Raw genomic sequence first — 26,778 nt, 5'->3', positions numbered from 1 at the left:
TTATGGATGTACTTAATAGATAAGACATAGTACGATAAGTTAAAATACATCTTCAATGATTATAAGAATGATTACCTCTTCCTTAGATAAAAAATATTTGAATTAAACCAACCAATCAAAATTCAATTAATTTTCTAAGCCAACTAATAAAATAACATGAGAAATAAAACTGAGTAAAAGTGTAATTTTCCTCTAACTATCTGACAAATCATTTTACCAAAATGCAGTACCTACGTGTGATTGACGTACAAAGTAATTTAATATCTAGAGAAGCTACGCTACTACAAAACGAAACTATGTATAATCCAAAATATTAACTCTTAGATCTTTACTAGCGAAACAAATTTTGTCCTCGTGTACCATATTTGTTATGTTTTTCCATAGATTACTGTAGATAATGAGTCAGGTTGCAAGTTTTGCCATTTACTTAGACTAGTATGTATCTCTTTGTATACTCCATGAATAATAACCTACAAAAAGCTGAATTTAACACCTAATAATTTGTCCGAGCTTTCCATGTATCCCAATTTTTTTTTATAAAAAAGTTAGACGGTATACGTTTGTTATATTTTTACTTGGTGTTGCCTTTGTGGCATTTTTTGCAGCTGCTCTTTGTATTCTATGTTGACCACAGTATTGCCTCATAAACATTTTATTTTCTGATATTTTATATTTATACTGCTCTTTTATTTACCCCGGTAAATTGAAACATAACTTTGCTTTGTTTATTTTCAGAATAATAAAATAATATTTTGCTTTATTTTGAGGTTTGTTTTTAATAATACTTCAATGTTAAAACAATAAAGATGTTTGCTAAAATAAATTATAAATAATCAACATTATGATTAAAGTCACTTAAAAAGATGAAATTGCCAATTAAATAAACAGATAGTTATAACATAAGTTTAGGTATGTATATTGAATATTGTTATAAAAAGTTTCTTCTTTCCTAAATTTGACCGAAAACATTATGTTTTTACAACCAAATAAGTTTATACATAAAAATATTTTAGGGTGAGAGGATATCCTTTTTTTAAGGGGAATGGGTTGAAGCGGGGATGGAACAATCTGACTCTCAATCCATCAAGAATATCCCCCCCCCGGCCCCCCTTCTCACCCCTCAGTCTTAAATATTTCGTTCTTTATTGACATTTTGTAAAGTATGGTATAGAGCAAGTTAATAGAAAAAGTTTGTATTTAGCGCCAGTTAGACAAGATTTATATTTTCATTCTACATTCATTTATCAGCCCCCCTGCACTGCTTTTTATATAATCTTATATTTTCACATACCTTCATTTGTTCGGGATCCAAATCTGAAAGCCGTGGGGGGGGGGGGGGGATTTGATTTCTTGTAATGCAGGATTTTAGGACACTCAACAACAAAACCTTTGCAAATAATTCAAAATTTTTAGGTATAATCCCTTTCGTAGCAACGCCTTTCAAGGAGCGTTTCTTTGTATTTTCACAATAGCTTATCTCCTATTTCTGTGGGGCCAAAACCTAACCCTTCGGGGCAATCGCCTAACGGAATATAACCGAACCTAACATAAATAATATATTCGGAGGTGGTGGACAATTAAATGAACTGTCAAACAAAAGTTGTCAGTTCCAGTGGTTTAGTAACGTTCCTTGAAAAATTGCTATTGTCAAAAATATTCCGAAAATGATTTTAGTCTATTTTTGCTGCGCTGCTCACTTACGAATAATTTTTCTTCTTGCTTTGAATGTACCTAAAATAATGAAATATTGATAAAATGTACAAAAATCCATCTGCTATATATTGCAAAATATACAAAATCCTATTACCATCTCCCCCCCCCCCCATATCACCACCTTTTTGTCTCATTTCAGTGTGTGTGTTATGTGTCCTTGCGGCCTTATCACGGTAATAAATCAAACCAATTTTTCCTACAACGAAACATTTATTTGCAGTGAAATGTGTTACTTACATAAATAGAACGACGGTTGACTGTAAGAAATGTTTTAGGACATGCAGAATTATGATTTTATTGGATGGAAATATAAAACAAGGATGTGGGGTTTCACACTATTATTTTTGTTGGCTTGATGTGTATGTGGAATATTATCATTTCCATGGCTACAGGTATGGAACATTAGAGAAAAATTAGTCTTTCAACCTGTCAGTTAGGTATAATAATTAGGGGAACAGTTGGGAGAAAAAAATATTTTGCACTCATTTTCCTATCTTTTCAACAATTTTAGGTTACCAATGTCAAAACTAGTATATAAAAAAAAATTGGGTTGGGGAAGGGATGGAGTCATTCCCCCCCCCCCCCTTACCCTTTCTCGCTCTCTCTCTCTCTCTTGTTTCCAAACACGCTTTTTGACCGTTTCATGTTTGAAATCAACAAATAGAATTTATACATGTAGAAAGACTACGCATCAAAAATGTGTTGGGAGGGTTTAAATAGGCAATATACATTATAAATGGTGTTCCTTCGTGTTTGTCATAGGCCTAAACCGTATACATTCAAATTAGCAAAAACAATGTCGTATTTTTGCAACTTATATCTGTTAAAAGAGATTTTCAGATCTTTTTGGTTATTTACAATATTGCTGAACTAATTTAAAACATCAAAAAAGGGTTTAAATAGGCAATATACATTATAAATGGTGTTCCTTCGTGTTTGTCATAGGCCTAAACCGTATACATTCAAATTAGCAAAAACAGTGTATTTTTTTAACTTATAGCTTTTAAAGGGTATTTTCAGATCATTTCGGTTATTTACAATATTGCTGAACCAATTTAAAACAACAAGTTTGCTGTTTCTGGTTATTAGCACACATGTAAGAACATGTATGAATTGTAGACCATTACTAACCACGGGTCCAAGACTTTATTCAGTCTTCAATTTATGACTTGTTGGAATTGAATAATAGAATTATATGTTTTATCTTGTTTCTATATTTGGATCTAGCAATATTGAAACTACTTTTACAATCCGATTATATAAAGCATTAAGCTTTTTTGTTTGTAGCAAAGTATATCTCTAACCGATAAAGTTCTCCTTTACAATAAAGCTTCTTATAGGTCTAGGGATACACCCTTTCCACCTTAAGTCTCTCTAGAGGTTCTACAAAAGTATATCGCTAATCGATGAACCGATATGATTCTTCTTTACAATGAAGCTTCTTATAGATCCAGGGATGCACCCTTTCCATCTTAAGTGTCCCTGGAGGTTCTACAAAATGCAAAGATAATCTTTTTTAACGTTGTGTTATAATACAAAATAAAAAAAGTCTTTAAATTACATTTTCTATTTCATAATATTGATTTTTTAATATTTAATATATCCCCTTATTTAACTGATTTCCGCCCCTTTTCTTCAAAATTCAACGCCACGCCTCTTCATAGTCAACTTGACCAGATTTCATGTTGACCGGAACCAACCCTTTTTACCTTGAATAACCGTAATCATCCCTTCCCCTTATGACCGTAGTTAAATAAGTATGACCGGAACTATATTTTGACCGCCCATTGCGAATATAAATACACAATGAAGAATAGTAGAAGTCATCAGTTTAACTGAATAATTTGAATAAACAACAACAATGTTTTCAAAACTACTTGTTATTATTACATTAATGAATACCAGCGAAGGAAGTGAACCTAACTTGGATGTAAAATCTGTATTATCTGGAAGACTGGAAGTTGCCCAATGCCTGAGCAAATGTTCCAGATTTGATTCCTCTGGATTAGATCATGACTCTTGTATGGGAATGTGCCTGAAGCCACATATGTGTGAGTATTCATGGTTATGTACAGGTACAGATGGATGTATCCAGGGGTGTTCCAGTAATTCTGGTATCCAGGTAAACATTGTCCAACTCTGGCAGGATGAAGATCAAGTATTCTGGAGAATGGATGGTGCAAGTGTTTCTATCCTTCTTGGTCTGGACTCAACACAAATGTGGAGTATAATTGGAGAACCTGGAGTTTACACACAATACAAACTTGATCAATATACACAAAACAGATTCAAACATCTAGCTGTGGTTGCTGTATCAGACTCTGGTATTCAAGATTCAAGGATGTTGGATATTATAAAGTTTAAACCTACAACAACATCTACCACAACAGTTGAAACAGATATTATTCATGAAAAACTTGTTGATCAACCAGAATCCACAGAAATCTCAGCCTACTCTACTCCAGATATTCTTCTATTTATTCTTGCTTTAATTACAACTATTGTTACTTTTACAACTCTTATCCTATTTTGTTGTATTATTAAATCAAGAAGAAGTAAAAATAAGAAAACTGAATCTATGAAAACAGCAAAACTGTCTCCAATAATCAAGGATTATTCTAAAGTTCCATCAAGTATTGTATAAAATAATTGTTACTTCATTATTCTGTGATATTAACCTGCTTTTTAGTTTAAATAAATTTTCAAAAATAAAACAACTTTTTTTTAACATTTTGTAAATTGTTACAGGTTATTGATCCGTAACTGACAAATATCTTGAATTTCCAAAATTAAAAAAGTTTACAACAAACTAACACACTAATACGATTATTTTTAAGGATTTGAATATTACGAATTCATAATATTTTAAGATTGATAAAGATATGCCTCATAAAAGTAAAAGAAACTATGAAATACAATTGAAGGTTATTATTAAAAAAAAAAGGATTGCTTATTAGGTTTACATGTTACAGATGTTATACATAGACACTATTTCGCTCCAGCTTCTAAGATAGTAGAGGTAGTCGGAAAAATAAAACCACCCCGAGACATTAAAGATGCATTGAAAATGCAACCCATTCAGACTAACAAATTTAGCTCCAGGGAAAAAAAAAACTACCTAGGTACTTAGTGTTAAAGGATATTTAAATTTTAAAAAGAAATCTAAATCACACAAATAATTGTTGAAATCCATATATCAAGGATATTTTTTGATGCTTAAACCAATATTTAGATGGAGAGGGAGTATGGTAGGAGATGGTGTGGAGCTAGTGGGTGTCAGTCAGACAGGTGACCTGGTGGGTGTAGAACTAGAGGATGAAATACCCGGTGGAGGAAATGGTACACTTAAGGTATAAAAGTATTCTTTTTTCATTGTAGAAGACACTCAATACTACTTAGTCTGTCATTTTGATGTGAAGCAAATTCGATTTAATGGACCATATTTTTTTCATTTAATACAAATTATGGATGGTTTTTCAACCTTTACAAAGTGCCTATTATAACTAAATACTGGAGCTTTGCAGGTTTCCTAATTTAAATAACTCATGTATTCAAACCTACTAATCTAAGAAAACTTTTAACTCTTGCCTTAAAAACCTATAAAAATGCTATAAAATTCTAAACTCTTGCCATATTAAACAAAGGTGGACAAAGTACATGCTAAAATTGTACACCATAGATTAGGAAAAAATGAATAGACCGTGAGAAATGTGAAGTAAAAGATTTATTAACTTGTAGACTTAAACTTTCCCCCAATATTGTTGTATTTGTCACGCGCCTTGCAAAGTAGTAGTAGTCACAAGGAGTAATAAAATTTCTTTTTTGAATGTTTAATGGTTAAACTGTTTTTTTTGTACCTAGTTAAAAAAGGTTTTTGCAAAAGTAAAGGGGGGGGGGGGGTTTAATGCAACCATCTCGTAATCAGTGAGCAAATGGCAAATGGCAAATTATTTTTTCTTATAAATAACATTAAAATCTAAAAGGTGGGAAAATGTTAAAATAATATGCCTTTTTAGTTTCTGCTAGCGTTAAAACTATCACATTTCAGTTTGAAAAGTTATAAATAGAATAGATGTCATTAAAAATAGGCCCAAATTGTATTTGCAACTTTTTTCACACTGCTTCCATACATAAATGCATGTAAAAACATTTTGTATAAGGGGGGGGGGGGTAGATATACCACACTTTTCTGGGATCTTGCTGAGTCAAGTATCAACTGTTGGGAATATCAAAGGATGACTCCATGCAAAATTTGAGCCGGATCCGGCTAAAACCGGCCGTGAATTTTATGAAAAACCGTTTTTTTCCGGTTTTTAGGGGGTATCTGTAAATCGATTCAGCTGGAGCAAAACCGGTTAGAGGTACAAAAAATTTTACTTCACATGAAATTTAGCCAATGCAATTGCCTACAAAAATGTACTTCATCATCAACTTGATTGGACAACTCTTTCCCCTCCTAAATGTCCATTAAAACCTCGGAAACGACAAAAATCGCCAAAAATCACGCCATCGGTGGCAAATAACGGCTAAACGGTCAGCCGGAGGCGAATGAAACATAAATAAAGAAATGTCTGCCTCAAAAAGTTGTTCAACATCACAGAGATGCTTGAAGTCTCTAAAACGACTCCTACCCCTCCTTTAAGGGGAAAAACTGAAAAAACGTGATTTTCAAAAGTATGCCCACTTCGTGGGTGTGGGGGGCACTGAACCCGTCACCCCAGGGTCACCAAATATAAAGTCTAGGCGGCCCACAATGCTGAATTTTCACCAAGTGAAAGTCTTGTGTCATTATCTCTTATGAGAAAAAAGTTATTAATTAATTAAAATTTCAAATTGTGATTTTTTGATGGATTTCTTTGATGAAATGACAGACCGGTCAATTTTTAGGCCATTTTTTGCGGTTTTTGGGCCGTCACGCCCAAACGGTTTGAGATAATCTCACGGGACCTTTTGCCCAACCTAAGTCTGGTTATTTGTGAGGTCTAGGAAAAAAAAACAGACTTACGCAAAAGATTATAATTATAATCTTTACACAGAAAAATGGCACGAGGTGAGGGTTTGAGGGGGCAAAATGAGCCGACCAGCGATTTTTGACGGCGCGCAGCGACGTCGTGCTTCATCCAATCCGGGATTTTTTTTTTCTTAGACCTTACTAATAACCAGGCTTAGGTCGGGCAAATGGTCCCGTGAGATTATCTCAAACCGTTTTGGCGTGGCGGGCCAAAAACAGCAAAAAATGGCCTAAAAATTGACCAGCCTGTCATTTCATCAAAGAAATCCATCAAAAAATCACAATTTGAAATTTTAATTAATTAATAACTTTTTTCTCATAAGAGATAATGACACAAACCTTTCACTTGGTGAAAATTCAGCATTGTGGGCTGCCTAGACTTTATATTTGGTGACCCTGGGGTGACGGGTTCAGTGCCCCCCACACCCACGAAGTGGGCAAACTTTTGAAAATCACGTTTTTTCAGTTTTTCCCCTTAAAGGAGGGGAAGGAGTCGTTTTAGAGACTTCAAGCATCTCTGTGATGTTAAACAACTTTTTGAGGCAGACATTTCTTTATTTATGTTTCATTTGCCTCCGGCTGACCGTTTAGCCGTTATTTGCCGCCGAATGCGTGATTTTTGGCGATTTTTGCCGTTTCCGAGGTTTTAATGGACATTTAGGAGGGGAAAGAGTTGTCCAATCAAGTTGATGATGAAGTACATTTTTGTAGGCAATTGCATTGGCTAAATTTCATGTGAAGTAAAATTTTTTGTACCTCTAACCGGTTTTGCTCCAGCTGAATCGATTTACAGATACCCCCTAAAAACCGGAAAAAACCGGTTTTTCATAAAATTCACGGCCGGTTTTGGCCGGATCCGGCTCAAATTTTGCATGGAGTCATCCTTTGATATTCCCAACAGTTGATACTTGACTCAGCAAGATCCCAGAAAAGTGTGGTATATCTAGGGGGGGGGGGGGTTAATGCAACCATCTCGTAATCAGTGAGCAAATGGCACTTAGAATGCGAATTTCGATCTAAACTTTTGCATGAGTAATCCTTGGTAGGTCTATTTTCCCTAAATCGAACAAAAAGTTGGAAAAGTAACGGCTAACGGCTGGCGGCTCAGCAGTTTTGCCATTTTTTGGATATCTATAGTACAAATTATTCACGAAACCTATCTCCACCTTATTCTCGTCCAAAACGCTATCAAACGGTTCTAGACGGTAGCTGTTGGTACTAGAAGTTTCAAAAATGGTTATTGCTATTATTTAACATGTATTAAACCAAAAATATGTTTTAAATAGTTGATTCCTACGTAATTGATGATGAATTTACCCTGAAAATAGGCAAAAAACGGCTGAGCCGCCAGCCGTTACTTTTCCAACTTTTTGTTCGATTTAGGGAAAATAGACCTACCAAGGATTACCCATGCAAAAGTTTAGATCGAAATTCGCATTCTAAGTGCCATTTGCTCACTGATTACGAGATGGTTGCATTAACCCCCCCCCCCCCTTATACAAAATGTTTTTACATGCATTTATGTATGGAAGCAGTGTGAAAAAAGTTGCAAATACAATTTGGGCCTATTTTTAATGACATCTATTCTATTTATAACTTTTCAAACTGAAATGTGATAGTTTTAACGCTAGCAGAAACTAAAAAGGCATATTATTTTAACATTTTCCCACCTTTTAGATTTTAATGTTATTTATAAGAAAAAATAGTAGAATATGGCTTATGTATACTGTTTATACATCCCCAATGTAAATTTAAATCATTTGTTGAAAAGTTTAGATACTACAATTTTGGAACTAACCAATTAAATTTCAATACAATACCCAAAGTTTTTTAGCCAACAAATAAGAAAACATGATTATAACCCTCCCTTGGCTGTTTTAATCTTTTTAAAACAAATTTGTATATGTTACAATTATCCGGTTGATCTGATTTTTGATATATTGATTCCTAGGACAACAAAATACAATATTAAAAGCGAAGCAACTCTATAATCAAGTCCAAAAATGTAAGAATGTCCATAAACAGTATCTTGTATTTAGCAGGTTTTTTTTATATTTACAAATTTGCTTCGACTCTTACACATTTATATTCTGATTATTTAGTTCTGACACTATACAAGTTTTAATGTCCGTTTGTCCTAACGTTTCAGAGCCTTGCTTTTATAGATGTTGTCATTCTTGTTTTTCAATATTTGTAGCTTAAACTCTTAATAGTCAGTTTCCAGCTTGATCTATTTTTTCCTTTTTGTTCTCTATATATATAAGTGCCGAATACTTTTTAATTAAAATGCATTTGCTTTCACGATGAATAATCTTGTTGCAAGTATGCAATGAATATCTGCTATGCAAAACTTAATTGAGAAATATGTTTATTTTACATTTGAATGCGCTCTAGTGGTAGACAAAAAGAAAACAAATTTTATGTACAAGAATAGTTATTTCTCGTATCGTATTATAAACGGCTTTCCGCGGATATAGAATGTACAATTATAAGATTAAAACTAGTTTTTTTAGCCCCGAGGTGCCGGAGGCACCGGCTAAAAAAACTGGTTTTAATCTTATGATTGTACATTTCTATATTCGTAGAAAACTGGATATAATACGATGCTAGACATAGTTTTTTCGTATTCATGAGAACCGGTTCCTATCCACCGGATTCAAATGAATACAAGAAAAATTTTGGGAAAACACGCATCTGACCTTAATGAGGTCAGCGAAAGATGCTTCTCAGGACAACATTATGATTTAAAAGTGACAAAGTAAAAATGTGTGTTGTCATTTTGGCCTGAAATGTATTTTGTTTCAATTGAAACAATGCTCATTTTAACGGACTCAAATAGTCGAATATTCTTAATTTATTTTGTCATTAAAAACAAACAAAAATATTCATGCTCTAAAAATCCAATGAATTAAGTTGATTGAAGGTTTCAGAACTGAATTCTTAAACAGAGGGAAAAAATACACTGTAGGTACTTTTTACACAATTGCAAAGTGATTATAATGATTTTTTATATGAAGATATAGCTCTTTCATGGCATTGTTTAAGCTCTATCCAAACCATAATTAATCTAATATTTTAAATAAATTGGTGTATATAATTTAATTTTTTGGTGGCTGCGGCGGCCACACTGCTGATCTTTCACATTCAACAACAATTAAAATACCCAGCCAAATCGAGCTTCTTTGTATTTAATATTTGTGTTTGATTTTAAAATGGCACTTCCCACTTCACCCCTTACAAAAATACAGCTAAATAGGCACGTTTGAATATAAGAAACACATGTAATATTATTTAAAATCCGCCAAACTGTGAAAGTGCTTGTCCATCATTTTCTTATTTGTAAGCAGAAACCTGTCCTTCATTTAATCATTTTTTGAATAGGTCTCCAGGTTCAGGTGCTGCAGGCTGGAAGGTCGTTTCTGGACAGGTAAAAAAATTAAAAAAATTTTGTTTGAAGAGTTAGAGAGCAACTTATAAAACAAAATATGCTTCTTTTTGAATGTTATTAACATATCTGTAGAAAAAATTAAATTCAGCCTCCAGGTTCAGGTGCTGCAGGCCTCCAGGTCCACTCTGGACAGGTAAAAATTAAAAACATTTATTTGAAGAGTTAGAGGTACACTTATTTAACCAAATATGCATCTTTTTGGATGTTATTACCATATTTGAGGAAAAAATGACAATCGGCCTCCAGGTTCAGGTGCTGCAGGCCTCCAGGTACACTCTGGACAGGTAAAAATTAAAATTTCTTATTTGAAGAGTTAGATATACACTTATTTAACCAAATATGCATCTTTTTGAATGTTATTACCATATTTGAAGATAAAATGACAATCGGCCTCCAGGTTCAGGTGCTGCAGGCCTCCAGGTACACTCTGGACAGGTAAAAATTAAAATTTCTTATTTGAAGAGTTAGAGGTACACTTATTTAACCAAATATGCATCTTTATGGATGTTATCATCATATTTGCAGAAAAATTTAAAATCGGCCTCCAGGTTCAGGTGCTGCAGGCCTCCAGGTTCAGGTGCTGCAGGCCTCCAGGTTCAGGTGCTGCAGGCCTCCAGGTACACTCTGGACAGGTAAAAATTAAAAAAAATTATTTGAAGAGTTAGAGGTACACTTATTAGACCAAATATGCATCTTTTTGAATGTTATTACCATATTAGAAGAAAAAATGACAATCGGCCTCCAGGTTCAGGTGCTGCAGGCCTCCAGGTACACTCTGGACAGGTAAAAATTAAAATTTCTTATTTGAAGAGTTAGAGGTACACTTATTTAACCAAATATGCATCTTTATGGATGTTATCATCATATTTGCAGAAAAATTTAAAATCGGCCTCCAGGTTCAGGTGCTGCAGGCCTCCAGGTACACTCTGGACAGGTAAAAATTAAAATTTCATATTTGAAGAGTTAGATGTACACTTATTTAACCAAATATGCATCTTTTTGGATGTTATTACCATATTGAAGAAAAAATGACAATCGGCCTCCAGGTTCAGGTGCTGCAGGCCTCCAGGTACACTCTGGACAGGTAAAAATTAAAATTTCTTATTTGAAGAGTTACAGGTACACTTATAAAACCAAATATGCATCTTTATAAATTTATCTAGCTGGCTCCTGGAGGCCACCTTGACCCTATCTGGAGCCTGCAGCACCTGAACCTGGAGGCCGATTGTCATTTTTTCTTCAAATATGGTAATAACATCCAAAAAGATGCATATTTGGTTAAATAAGTGTACATCTAACTCTTCAAATAAGAAATTTTAATTTTTACCTGTCCAGAGTGTACCTGGAGGCCTGCAGCACCTGAGCCTGGAGGCCGTTTTTAAATTTTTCTGCAAATATGATGATAACATCCATAAAGATGCATATTTGGTTAAATAAGTGTACCTCTAACTCTTCAAATAAGAAATTTTAATTTTTACCTGTCCAGAGTGTACCTGGAGGCCTGCAGCACCTGAACCTGGAGGCCGATTGTCATTTTTTCCTCAAATATGGTAATAACATTCAAAAAGATGCATATTTGGTTAAATAAGTGTACCTCTAACTCTTCAAATAAATGTTTTTAATTTTTACCTGTCCAGAGTGGACCTGGAGGCCTGCAGCACCTGAACCTGGAGGCCGAATTTAATTTTTTCTGCAGATATGTTAATAACATTCAAAAAGAAGCATATTTTGTTTTATAAGTTGCTCTCTAACTCTTCAAACAAAATTTTTTTAATTTTTTTACCTGTCCAGAAACGACCTTCCAGCCTGCAGCACCTGAACCTGGAGACCTATTCAAAAAATGATTAAATATACGTGAACTAATACCCAAAACTAAACTTTTATCCTAAATAACCTATAATCTAAAATCAATATCTAGTCCACAGCACACTGTTTACGCGAAAGTGGCAGAACTTCCCCCCCCCCCCCCCTTATTTACTTACCGTATTACTCCATTCATTATTATCCTTAAATGTAAGGGTTTTTTTTTGTCTGAACCAAAAGATAAATAGTAATAAATAACTTGTGGTGGTTTTAAGTTATTTTTTGGAAACCTCCCCCCCCCCCCTTAGAGGTTAGGGAGAGAGCAACTCGTAAACAATTAAGTAAGACACCTGCCATAATCGATGTTAAATAAAAGTTTAAGTGATGATACTTGACAGGATCTGAAACCTATTATTTATAATTCCATCTAAAAAAAAAACATGAAGCTTATCACAAAAAATATCCCTTTAAATTCGTTGTTTCTCATTCCTATACATGCACACGAGAACACTTAAATTCGCATTCCATCATTATATAGTGTTGTCAGTCGCAAATACAATTAAAACTAAGTTGCTCGATTATCTTTTTAATTTCACAACCATAATCACTGAAATCCTTTTAATTGATTTATTTTTCAGGGACGCAACATATTTAACTGTGGCGAGGGGAAGGGTGTATTTGTACCGGTGACCCATGTGCGGCCTGACCCCAGGTTTACAGAATCACTTGGGGCCACAGGACACAACAAATCACCTGGATCCAGCACGTCGAACGGAGGCCAGGAGTTCGGGGCAGTAGAGTGTCCCGTAGAGCCTGGAGTTTACCCGCCCTATCCGGCTGTAGAGGATGTTAGAACCATATCAGGAATGTTTATAATAAAAAAATTAAATATATCCTTTAATACTAAAAACGTAAAATGAATTAGAAATAATGTGATTTCTATCATTGCACTAAAATTAATGTTTGAAAAAGTTAAATTGCTGTTCAATAATAAGTATACGAATAACTATGTGATAGACTTTATGTTAAACTATCGGCTACGCCCCATGCATCTAAGGGATACGAAGGAAGTAGAAAAATAGCCTAAAACCGTCCCAAGGCTGACATGCATACCTACATACTGATAGGAGAGAAGGGGGTGGGGGGCGGGTATAGGTTAAAGTCTTAAAAGCGTATGTTTTAAACCTGCAGCCTGTAATGAATAGATATTTAAAGCCATAAATATTTGGTAGCTCCTAGTGTGAGTCCGGGGTAATAAATTTTAGGAATTATCAATACTGCAGTTAGACATGAATGAGGTTACACCATAAAATAATGATTATAGATTACTAATCTATCCCGGTTGAAAAAAAAATTATTTGAGGATAACTCTTTTTAAAACATTTAATGTAAAAAAAGCTCTGAGAAAATTAGGAGTAAACACTTATATGACTAAGCAAGCTACTATTCTGCTGCTAGGATATCTTTAATGATTATATTTTTTGGTCTTATTAACTTTTATATGGATATAAATGTATGTAAATGGGTGTTTTCCCTCATGTAACAAATCAACCAGAACATCTAAATAGTGAATTTAATGCTTATAAATGTGAGCAAGGTTAGAATAGCCTTGGAGGGATAGGTCCAATTATTGGTTTCATTTACGACCAAAGAGTACAAATTAACTACCTGAATATTCATCTATAATTATCTTTGTATGTGTAAAGACTGTTTGTTGGCTGGGGAAGAGTGATAAAGAAATTGTATCACACATTAAAACAAGCATCAGCATATACAACATAGAGAAATTGCTAAGGAAAGGAAATAGGCTTTTACCTTGAAATGTGTCTAATTTTAAGTGAAATGTCAGAATACACAGGAAACATATTGTTGTTACAAAAGGTGGGGGGGGGGGGGGTTATAAAAAAGCATACTATGTGTTTGGTTATGATTAAGATCAGTTTGACCTAATAAGCGCATTTGACGATGTATTTGGTTATGATTAAGATCAGTTTGATTTAATAAGCGCATTTGACTATGTATTTGGTTATGAGTAAAATCAGTTTGACTTAATAACCGCATTTGACTATGTATTTGGTTATTATTAAGATCAGTTTGACCTAATAAGCGCATTTGACTATGTATTTGGTTATGATTAAGATCAGTTTGACCTAATAAGCGCATTTGACTATGTATTTGGTTATGAGTAAGATCAGTTTGACCTAATAAGCGCATTTGACTATGTATTTGGTTATGAGTAAGATCAGTTTGACCTAATAAGCGCATTTGACTATGTATTTGGTTTTGAGTAAGATCAGTTTGACCTAATAAGCGCATTTGACTGGAGGCATGCACCCAACATTATGGAATTGCGCGAAAAAATTTACCCTCTTTGGCAAAATGTTAGCGAGACATTTTAAAATTGAGTTTTGTTGAAAGAAAAATTATTATGTAAACATGGTAACAGGTCGGAACAAGGGTATCCAAGGTCACCAGAACTCTTGCTACCTGGACGCCACTCTCTTCTCCATGTTCACCTTCTCCAGTGTATTCGACTCCTTGCTCTACAGACCAAAGAACAAAGATGATATTCAACAGGTAAATTTCTCATTAAATTTTTTATCCAGTTTGGCTTGGAAACCGTTTAACATTCGCTGGATTAGAACCGGTTTTCAGGCATACTGAAAATTCATGTATATTATCGCTTTACGAACAATTTTTCACGAATATTAAAGTAAATATCAGAAAGTTCATACCTACCAGTAATCTTATAATTTTTTATATTAATATCTGTGGAAATCTGTAATAACAGTTTTTGTTTGTTGTTAAATGCTTTGTTTTATTCAAAGGTACATTAATTGGCACGTATATTATAAACCCCGAACCACTTCATTATGCAATCTACATTTTCCTGGATATTTTGTCTACGGTAGACCATAAGTGTACAGCTTTACAGTACATTGTTTCTATTTGTTAAAGCAACACGTATGATAAAAGAAAAAGATTCTGTTTAAAGTAAAATGCTTATATTTCAATCAAAATCTATATTTTTTTATTTTTTACCGATCCACTTCATTATGCAAATCAAAAGAAAATCAATGAGAAAACGTTTGTTTTGCCCTTTTCTCCACTTTTAAAAAATAATTCTGATAAAATAACAATTTTTTAAGGGATTTATGCATTAATTATAATGAAAAACAGTTTAAGGTAGATTTTATTGATTTTTCTAAATAAGAAATAATTGAAAAAAAGAAATTCTATCCCTATCACTTTAGAGGACAGCTGCCGACCCCCGGTCTTATGGATGAAGCTAAATACATGTAAAAAATATAAATTTGCCTGAAAAGTATACAAAAATGTTTTTTGATGTGTTAAAAAAATCCATTTTAAAATCTTGATTTTGAGGATGATGGCCTTTAAGATGCTCTTACTGGTGGTGATGGTGAGCTAAATGTTATCAAAATGCATGCCCTTGAAGAAAACATATATACTGAACTATGGTCCAATTTTTGTAGTCATAGCAGCCTCCAGCCAAGCAATATTAAAAAAGAAAAAAATTGCAATTTTAATTACTAAAATTCATAAAGTAAATGATGTAGTGTTTAGATAATGGTTATATTTCATGTCGAGAGGCTCCACTGGAGGCTGCTATGACTACAAAAAATGGTACATAGGTTAATAGACAAGTTGTTGTAATGGTCATGTACTTAGATAACATTTAGCTCACCTTCACCACCAGTAAGAGCATCTTAAAGGCCATCATCCTCAAAATCAAGATTTTAAAATGGATTTTTTTAACACAATAAAAAACATTTTTGTATACTTTTCAGGGTAATTTTTATCTTTAACATGTATTTAGCTTCATCCATAAGACTGGGGGTCAGCAGCTGTCCTCTAAAGTGATAAGGATAGAATTTCTTTTTTTCAATTATTTCTTATTTAGAAAAATCATTAAAATCTACCTTAAACTGTTTTTCATTATAATTAATGCATAAATCCCTTAAAATATTGCTATTTTATCAGAATCATTTTTTAAAAGTGGAGAAAAGGGCAAAACAAACGTTTTCTCATTGATTTTCTTTTGATTTGCATAATGAAGTGGATCGGTAAAAAATAAAAAAATATAGATTTTGATTGAAATATAAGCATTTTACTTTAAACAGAATCTTTTTCTTTTATCATACGTGTTGCTTTAACAAATAGAAACAATGTACTGTAAAGCTGTACACTTATGGACTACCGTAGACAAAATATTCAGGAAAATGTAAACCCAGAACCACCTCATTATGCAACCTACATTTTCCTGGATATTTTGTCTACGGTAGTCCATAAGTGTACAGCTTTACAGTACATTGTTTCTATTTGTTAAAGCAACACATATGTTAAAAGAAAAAGATTTTTTAAAAGTAAAATGCTTATATTTCAATCAAAATCTATATTTTTGTATTTTTTACCGATCCACTTCATTATGCAAATCAAAAGAAAATCGATGGGAAGACGTTTGTTTTGCCCTTTTCTCCACTTTTAAAAACTAATTCTGATAAAATAACAATTTTTTAAGGGATTTATGCATTAATTATAATCATAAACAGTTTAAGGTAGATTTTAATGATTTTTCTAAATAAGAAATAATTGAAAAAAAGAAATTCTATCCCTATCACTTTAGAGGACAGCTGCCGACCCCCAGTCTTATGGATGAAGCTAAATACATGTTAAAAATAAAAGTTAGCATGAAAAGTATACAAAAATGTTTTTTGATGTGTTAAAAAAAATCCATTTTAAAATCTTGATTTTGAGGATGATGGCCTTTAAGATGCTCTTACTGGTGGTGATGGTGAGCTAAATGTTATCAAAGTGCATGCCCATGATGAAAACTTATATATTGAACTATGGTTTAATTTTTGTAGTCATAGCAGCCTCCAGCCAAGCAATATTAAAAAAGAAAAAAATTGCAATTTTAATTACTAAAATTCATAAAGTAAATAATGTAGTATTTAGATAATGGTTATATTTCATGTCGAGAGGCTCCACTGGAGGCTGCTATGACTAAAAAAATGGTACATAGGTTAATAGACAAGTTGTTGTTATGGTAATGTACTTAGATAACATTTAGCTCGCCTTCACCACCAGTAAGAGCATCTTAAAGGCCATCATCCTCAAAATCAAAATTTTAAAATGGATTTTTTTAACACATCAAAAAACATTTTTGTATGCTTTTCAGGGTAATTTTTATCTTTAACATGTATTTAGCTTCATCCATAAGACTGGGGGTCGGCAGCTGTCCTCTAAAGTGATAGGGATAGAATTTCTTTTTTTCAATTATTTCTTATTTAGAAAAATCATTAAAATCTACCTTAAACTGTTTATGATTATAATTAATGCATAAATCCCTTAAAAAATTGTTATTTTATAAGAATTAGTTTTTAAAAGTGGAGAAAAGGGCAAAACAAACGTCTTCCCATCGATTTTCTTTTGATTTGCATAATGAAGTGGATCGGTAAAAAATACAAAAATATAGATTTTGATTGAAATATAAGCATTTTACTTTTAAAAAATCTTTTTCTTTTAACATATGTGTTGCTTTAACAAATAGAAACAATGTACTGTAAAGCTGTACACTTATGGACTACCGTAGACAAAATATCCAGGAAAATGTAGATTGCATAATGAGGTGGTTCTGGGTTTAGATTGCATAATGAAATGGTTCGGGGTTTATTACTGTATATTATGTCAGTAAAAGATACAGTAGGTTTATCGCACTTAATATTAGTAAAAATTTATTTTCTGTTCCTTATAGAAGTAGGAACCTTTGAAATAATTTTGGATATTTTCTTTTGCAATAAATTTTTATATCTAAATGACTTTAGGAATGCTTTTTTTTCAATAGATTAAAACTTGAAAATAAATATTGATAATTTTTTCATATATTTTTAGTTTTGTTTACTTAAATAAACAAAATATAAAAAGAAAATTGTGAAAATCCGATAGGAACGGTAATAAAAAGTTTAAATATAATACTTGACTAGTTTATTTGTGTTTGAAAACATTTGAAACTATGCCATTCTAACCCTCTCAGTGTGCTTAGCAAGTTGAGAAAAATTTAGATTGGAAAGTTTGTACTATGAGGTTTCAGAGTTGGATTCAAAATTTTCAGAAATACATTTTGTTTGAGATATCATTTTAAAGTAAAACTCTAAGAAAAAAATAATTCCCCTTGCACCTTCATTTGCGCCTTTGCCCCTTAAAACAACTTCGTTGATAGGTTGTTTTAGGTTAAGGAATTGCCACGCAGGTTTGGAGCCCCCTGCAGGGACTAGAAAAAGGAGAAAATCTGCTGTGAAAATACAACGAAACGCCCCTCAAGAGGCGTTGTCACAATAAATATTATACCCGATTTTTTTTTACTACATATAAGATTTTAAGTTTATTATAAAAACCTTTTTGATGGGGGATAAAAGATGTTTTGGCAACCATTTAGAATACTTGATGCTTAACTTCAAACAGTGTAAGGTAAAACAAAGCAAAAGTAAGAAAAAAATAAACTTAGAAGTGGTTTGTTGGAATTAGAATCAACTTGTTATTAGAATTTACTATGTATATATCTTCTGTATAATATAATTTTTAAATGGCTCTAGTTTTTGATAAAATTTTCAAACATTCCCTTTTAGATAAAAATTATCAAGTATCTCAGTAACCTAACATGATGTTAGTCATAATTCTTTATTTCAAGGAAACATGTTGTTTATACTTATTAATTTATTTATTAAATATTTGAGAAGTATAATGTATATATCTACTTGTATGCAAGGAGGGAGGGAGGGGACATTTGGCTGTTTATTACACTAGTCCCCAAAGTTTTATAACATTCGTTTTCTTTTTTTTCACTATTCGTTGGCTTTACAACTTTAATTGAATTTTGATTGGTTGGTTGAGTTGAGTGTCCAAACGTTTCGACCATTATACAGAAGATTGATTTTGTGTATCGTCATTGGGGATGTCCAATGTATGTCAATTCATTCTCCAATGTCTTATCCCTTGAGATCCCTGCCTTGTACGATACATACTCAACTCACTTAATCTCGCAAAATCCCACTGGAAACAAATTAATGTTGGAATTCTGATGTTTCTTTCCTGTCCCTCCCCCCCCCTCCTCCCCACTCCTCCTCAGGCATCCAGGGATAGGAAACTGGACGGTAAATGAAATCCATGAAATTCTGCCTTTGATAGCTGTTTAATATTTTGGGGATGGAATGGTTGTAAATAATAAAACCGAGGGATGGATGGGACTTTGGACTGTCAATTGCACCCTATGTTTTATAACCACGTTTTCTTATTCGTTTGATCAAAATCTTTGGGTACTTTTATTGAATTGTGATTGGTTGGTTCAACCAATAATTTTGATATAAAGAAGAGTAATTTTGTTTATCTTCAATAGGGATGTACCTCAATGTATCGTCCATTGTGTTATCCTTCATGATCCCTGTTAAAACCAGTATTGTCCCCCCTCTACTTTCCTGTACTCCCAAAACGATAGCAGCAGATCCGTATCATAACTATTCTAGGATGTCTTCAAACCTGTTCCCCTCGCCCTCTTTTTTCTTTCCCTAAAAATGCGTAATTCGTGACAACTCATGGGTGTTTATACAAATGCGCCAATTTTTTTTATAAAGTTTTTAAAAATGACATCTGTTTGGTTTTCCTTTGCAATTAAGCCTATTTTTTAGGTACAGGGAAGATTTTTAACTACTTTGGTAGAGCGTATCTCCACCCTCCAAATTTAAATACCCCCCCCCCCATTTTTTAAAAAATATTTCTTATTAAAACTCAAATTAAAAAGTAGAAGGGCGATTGACTTATCCCCCTCCCACCTTAAGAACACCTAGAGGCTTCTAGGGGGCGTTCGTTGCCCCTAGTCTTTCTTAAAATAAAAGCTATGTCTTGCATTTTTTTTCAATTAGGTGTTTGACCACGAATTGCATATGGTAAAAATATTTTTTTTATTTAATTGTTATCCTAATAAGACAAAAGTTATGCTTGAAAATTGTTTTAATAGCTATTATTATATGTTGCATTTTTAGATAAACGTGAGAATAGTGATCAAAATTGGCGTATCATTTGTACTCATTTGCGTCATTTCTATTTTCAGATTTCTATTACCCTTCATCCCCAAAACTTTGCTTCCCTCAAAAATTCCCCTCCCAAACTTTCTCCCTCCTCTTCTCATTTTGAAAGCTACACCTAATAGAATCTACCACAAATTAAGAAAAGTTTTAAGTCCTTGCTGACTCAGGAATAAGTATTCTTCAAGATAAAGTAAAGCAAAACAAAGAATACTGATTTCCAATCATTAGTGGGATAAAATGTTGAATCATTTACAAAAATATCATGGTCAAATTTTATATTGAAGTAGTTATTCAAGGAAAATTATTAAATAATTTTCAAAAAAAAAGAGAATTTTTATAATAAACAATGCGCCATTGTAAATTACTCCATTCCAGCAGTAATGATTTTTTATGTTAATTATAATCTCCTAGTAATTAAAAGCATTTTAAAAGTAGGTAGTTTACATAACCGTTTGTTATATTATTATTTACCCTGTTGCAGCGCTAAAAGTTGAAATAATTGTTAAGTACAAGTAAAAAGATACAATTCAACTCTAGAGTGGTAAAAACTGGCCAAAACTTAACTTAGTGCAATGGAATATTTTTGTAAATATTTCCTTGTGTGAAACTACAACAAAATTTTCAGCTAGTTTGATAATTTGACAAAATTTTATTTGGTTTATTCAATTACCAAACAACTATGTTGAAAATTTTGAATACACTGCCTAGGTTTCACAAATTTTGTTTTGTGTTATTACTAAAGGCTGCGTTGCTCGCATTTAGGGGCTCTGTATTCTAAGGGTGGGGGTAAAAAATAACCTAAAACACAACACTAAAATCTAAACATAAAATGTTCTAGAAAAATTGCGATGCTTCCCTGAAATGGAGAACTCCATTGGTTCAGGCGAGATATTAACATACGACAAACAAAGAAGCTTACCTACTGTTTTACATAAAAGGATGCATTACTTTTGAATATAGATTTTTTAGGGGTTAATGAATATTTTTTAACCTTAACCTAAACTGTGTTGCAATCACTAATTTTGATTTTATTGTTGTTTTGTTTACATTTTTTTTTCTTTCAGTATGACGAAGTGCAGCGGGTATTACGAGACGAGATCGTGAACCCGCTGCGGAAACGCCTGTATGTGCGGGCAGACAGGGTTCTATCCTTGCGGAGTCTGCTGGACAGTTTGAGTAGTGTCTCGGGACTTATGGACCAGGAGAAGGACCCTGAAGAGTTTCTTAACTCTTTGTTAACTCAGGTATCAATACGAAACATTTTTTCTTACTAAATGTAACAGTTTGAAATATAAACGCGGCTAGAAATTTGGCAATCAATGTTATTAGTTGATTTGGCAATAAACACGCTTCAAATTAAAATAATAGCATTTAGAGGGTCAAATATTTTTATTCCGGTTGCTTCGCCCCAGGCATCTAGGGAAGGGCGGAAGAAACAGTACTACCTGTGTTGATATCAAAATAATATCGTTTGTAGTAATAAATATTTGGTCATTTCAATATCATAGAGAAGCAAGGTTTACGTCACTATTCTTACACTGGACTTAATGATTTATTTCAAAAGCAAAAAGCTAAAACAACCACATACACATAGAATAAACACTCTACAACACACACACACACGCACACACACACACACGATTATTTACTTGACAACCAACACAGATTAATGAAATTAATGGCAGATGTAAAAAAAGGCCTCTCCAGTTTGCCGGCACCCCGCCAGGCCTTGCCAGGCATTGCTACTCTACAAGAATAAACAAGGACGTTTGTGTCAATTAGTAACGAAGCTGTTCAATTTAAAATGAAATTAATTTTAGATCAGAGTTGATCTTTGAGAGCGACATCGTAATGGTATACACCACAATTTCTACTTTGTAAATGTAAACTTTATTATCAATTTGATATTATCTTTGATAACTTTGGGCAACCAAGATATGTTCCAAACCTATGATTTTTCATTTGTTTACCGTGGAAACTTAAAATTATAAGATACAGGTGTTTTCACGACGGCTAAGAATTTTTTTTATCCAGCGTTAACAAATCGGATTCGAAGCTGTGCTAAAATACTACTTTTGGATGAATTTATACTTGTTTTTTTTTTGTTTTCCTAAATGCATTTTCCATATTTGCTTCGGATTCAGTTTCTTGTACGGTGTATTTGTAAGGCACAATATTTTGCACAAGGTTTTCTGTGTGTGTGATTTAGTGTGTGTCAGTCAGGTCGTCTGAGTAAGTTAGTCTGTGTGTGATGAGTAGGTTTATTCAAAATTTTAATTTTAAATCTAAAAAAAGTTAAAGGTGTATTTATAAGTAACAAAAATTTAGAATTGCCATTTTTTATTTGGATTTTTTTTTTAATATAACATTACAAGATAACTTCTGGTAGTTTTGGGCAGTCTTTGGAGGCCTGTCAAAGTAGTAGAATGTAAGTGTGTTCATCTATAAAAATTTTGTATAGATAATAGGCCATTTTTATCTGATTTTAAATATTTTTGGACTGAAAGAATTAGAATATGATTGCCTAACGTTCTGTGCAATGATCGAAAGTCTATCTGCCAATGTAGTAGGCTTTATGTTTATCTGTCTAGATGATTTTTTAAATATATCGGCCATTTCTCATCTTACAATAATTAAAGCGCAAAGTAAAACATTAAAACATTCTATGGAGTTTATATGTCTTTTGAAACTGTAGATTAAAAGACATACCTAAGTTTTTGTTGGACAATTTTTTTGATCAAAATTATGTTTCTGTTTACATAGAGCTAAATAGTTTTTTTATTGATATTTTAAATTTAGCTATTTTAAGATTGAAAAGTGAGGAGGAACGCCTTTTATGCACTCTTGCTATTAGGATCCATACACACACACACCCCCACCCCACTCACACACACAAACACACATGTATACTAGAATTGCATATTTAGTTAACAACCAAGGTTCAATTTTTGTTTCAATTTGTAGTGGGGGAAGGGACAGAGATACTTGATATTCTAAATGCAAACTTTCAGGGCTTTGATATAATCTACAATCCTTCTGCCCTCCCAAACAATTACCAATCTCCTAAAAATCCTGTCCATCAATGTATTTTTTGTTGTTGTTGTCATTTCTTGGTTTAATAACACATTCATGAAAATTCAATTTATTCTATTAAGCCATTATTGGTTTCCTATTTTGATTTAAAAACCATGTTCAACCGTCCCTAATCAATGGTTTTATATGCATTTTGCATTATGCATGTAATTATACATAATAAACCAATCTTAATCTTTAAAATTTTCAATCAAATACCTAGTAAATACCTGTTTATTCAGATAAAAGAATAGTGATAGAAACAATCCATATTTTTGTGGATTTTTAGGTTAACCTCGCTGAAAGTCATCAGTTTTTACGCTGCTGATAGTCTGTCTAAAATTCACTGATAGATTTTTTTTCCTACTTATTTACCCATTTGAAAATTTGGGATTGTTAGAAAAGCCTTTTCATTCTATCTTTCTTTATATTAAGGAGGATTTTGGCTTGTACATGCTTTTCCAATTATTTCCATAGTATAGAGTATGATTCAGAGTTTTTTTTTATCAACGTTTACCATTTTTCAAGAAAGCGATGGACGTTGATTATTATGATTATACAGCACAAAAAAATGCGCTAGAGATATACCCAAACAAACATTCGCAATATCATGTTGAAAACCATTATCTTTCATGCTGTATATTATCAGGTGATGAAAGCCAGTCCGTACCTGGAGCTAACCAGCGGACAAACTTCACACACATACCAACTTTTTGTGGAGAAGGATCCCAAAATTAAGATTCCCACAGTACAGGTGAGATTTTTAGATTTTTCATGTGCTTATTTTTAGAATTTTCTATAAAGAAGTCATTGAATATTGCATCTATAAGCAGGGTGACCACTGTGTACTATATGTACTTTATGTACTATATAGTCAAAATTTTGTACTATATGGTACTATATGACAAACTAGGTACTATATGTACTATATGAGTTAAAATTTTGGTACTATATGAAATTTTTTTAATATTATTTTAAAACTTATTACCAACCAAAGTATTATAATATTGTTTGTAATATAACAATGTACTTTCAGCACTAATACATACTAATATAGAGAGTAGTGATTTGGGTATGTAAAGTAAAATTATAAGCTTTGAAATATGCAATGACTCTTAAAATCACCTTGAATATATATTTTTTTGCTTCAATGATTTTTATTATTTCTTATAAGATATAAAACTCTTTTTGTTCTTCATATTTTTATGATTGCTTAAGCGGCTGAATACATAGACTAAATTTTTAATTAGTGCTTTTCCTGTATATTGCTAGATGACCAAGTTAGATTAAGTAAAGAATGCCCTGCTGGGTTAGGGTAGGACCTTGAAGGTGTATGTATAGAAGACCGACTCAAAATGCAAAAAAAATTGGCGCACTATTTTAACCCATTTCTTTTATGATATAATGACAATGGACACCAAAACAAGTGTTCTGGTAGCTTTTTTCATCAATATGTCAATTTGATTTTTATAAAAAAAAAGAATTTTTGATATGGCTTTATACACCTTCCTGAATTTGCTTTGAAGAGTAGGATCTACTGCAGTTCACGGTAAAATATTGCTGGTAAGCAATATTTCCAAAAATCTATGAATTTTAAAAGCTGCTAGCTGCCAAACGGCTGAATGTTCAGATCATACCCGCACACCATTTTAAGCGGCCTACGAAGGCTTACAAATAATCTGGAATAGCCAAGATCCAATTATGCACAGGGAAAGCTTCACTGAAGAAAAAACGCATACAATAGGTCTTTTTCGCGCATTTCTCAGCACTGCGAGATAATTTTGCATTATTGATTTATGGCTATTCCAGATTATTTGTAGGCCTTCTTATGCCGCTTAAAACAGTGTGCGGGCATGATCTGTATGTTCAGCCGTTTGGCAGCTAGCAGCCTTTAAAATTTATAGATTTTAGGAAATATTGCTTACCAGCAATATTTTACCATGAACTGCAGTAGATCCGAAGAGTATATTAAAGAATTTAAAAATACGATTTTTAAACATTTTGATCATAGAAAGGGCTATCCTCAAAAGACTGACAATTTTGGATGTTTTAGCAAAATCAGCAGATTTTGAGTTATTTAAGGATAACTTTTCAAGGGTCAATATTTTTATAAACCATTTCTTGATTCTTAATCTACTCTTCAGGAAGGTAAATAAAGCCATACTTTGAAAGAAGAAAAAAATTTCTCCTTCAGAGGGAACCCTTCCCTTTTTTATGAAAATCAAAACTGACATATTGCTGAACAAAAGCAACCAGAACACTTTTTTGAGTATCAATAGTCATTATATCATGAAAGGAACTGGTTAGAACAGCACGCCCATTGAATTATAAGAAAAATTGGTAATTCTGAGTCGGTGAAATGTATAGGTTTAGATCCTCACTGTAAATTTTAAGTAATACCTTTATGTGCGACATCTTTAAAGGGAGTGTGGACATAAAAATTTCTCATCTGATTATCAAATCTTAACATTTTCTAAGCACTTTTCACTACACTGATCAACCAAAAACGTCCTATTAACACTCATTGTCTACAAAGGGTTGAAACTCAGAGGTTATTTAAAATAATAATGTCCTTTTTTATTGTGTTGGACAATAAATAACCCACTTTGGAGAATTAGTTTACACTTTTATCAGACTGTTTATAAATAAATATTGCACCTTTATTATTTACAAATTTTTAATTAAAGGTGGGCCATCTAAATTTACTTGGATACTAATAAAAAAAAACCTGTTTCTAGCTTTGTTATTGTATTTGGTATTCAATAAAAATTATTGCTTATTTTATCAATTTCTAAGTAACTATACATTGGTTTAAAGCAAGGATTGTATTAAAAGTCAGCTTAACTGTTGTGAAAAATAGAGAACTATGTCAAAAGTTTAGTGTTAGCTATAGAAGGAAAAAAAAGACAAGTAACCGCACATTTATATAGTCCGGAAATTTTTCCCCAATCTTGGACATACTTTGATAATCTGATGAGAAATTTTCTTGTTCACAGTCCCTTTAATTACGCAATAAATGTCCATTTTTAGGACTTATTTGAAAAAAAAATCTTCTAGTGTTCGGTTCTTCCACCAATTAAAAAAATTGTTTAATGCTCCCTCATCATTTCACAAAAACCTTATTATTTCATTTAAAAAAGTCCTCAGTTTTAAGGAAAACTATTTTTGTTTAAAATTACTAGGAATATCCCATTTTTTGGGTAAAATTTCTTTTTTTTTTGGGGGGGGGGGGTTAAGGGGGATTTCCTCACCTTTATTTGTTTTTTTTTTCTCTGCGGCTTCGCCCCACACTGTGCTTAAAACCACCACATGAACAGTACAAATATTCTCTGAAGAGTAGAGCCCAATTGGTTCAGCAACTACTTTTTACTTACAAGAAAAAATTTAGTGGGGGATATCATTTTCTTTTTTTATTGAGGGGGTTAGGATTTACCAACCCCACAAAAATTGCTTAAAACCACTATATGACCAGTATGTAAATCCCCTGGAGAGTAGTGCCCATTCAGTTCAGCAGTTAACAAATTCTTAATTTTAAGACGGACAGACATCAAGCTTATTTGTAATATAGACTAGCAGCTAAGTACCTAGATTCTAGGACATCCCAGGACATAATTCTGAAAATTAAATAG

General features: G+C 32.7%; 1 protein-coding gene across 1 annotated transcript in view; it reads left to right on the top strand.

The window, feature by feature from the left end:
- Positions 1 to 26,778, top strand: part of CYLD (ubiquitin carboxyl-terminal hydrolase CYLD) — an 82,880-nt gene that overhangs the window by 50,085 nt on the left and 6,017 nt on the right. The window contains exons 20-24 of the mRNA XM_080175669.1: positions 4,946 to 5,063; positions 12,614 to 12,840; positions 14,423 to 14,552; positions 21,142 to 21,321; positions 23,799 to 23,903. Of these exons, the coding sequence (XP_080031795.1) occupies positions 4,946 to 5,063; positions 12,614 to 12,840; positions 14,423 to 14,552; positions 21,142 to 21,321; positions 23,799 to 23,903 (760 nt within the window). The remainder of the gene's footprint in view (positions 1 to 4,945; positions 5,064 to 12,613; positions 12,841 to 14,422; positions 14,553 to 21,141; positions 21,322 to 23,798; positions 23,904 to 26,778) is intronic.

This window comes from Acartia tonsa, chromosome 1 (assembly GCF_053477335.1).
Source record: "Acartia tonsa isolate MP-2025a chromosome 1, ASM5347733v1, whole genome shotgun sequence".
NCBI classification, from domain to species: Eukaryota; Metazoa; Arthropoda; class Copepoda; order Calanoida; family Acartiidae; genus Acartia; species Acartia tonsa.
Note: the sequence above shows the minus strand (reverse complement) of the source record. Positions and strands in the feature narration are given on the sequence as shown.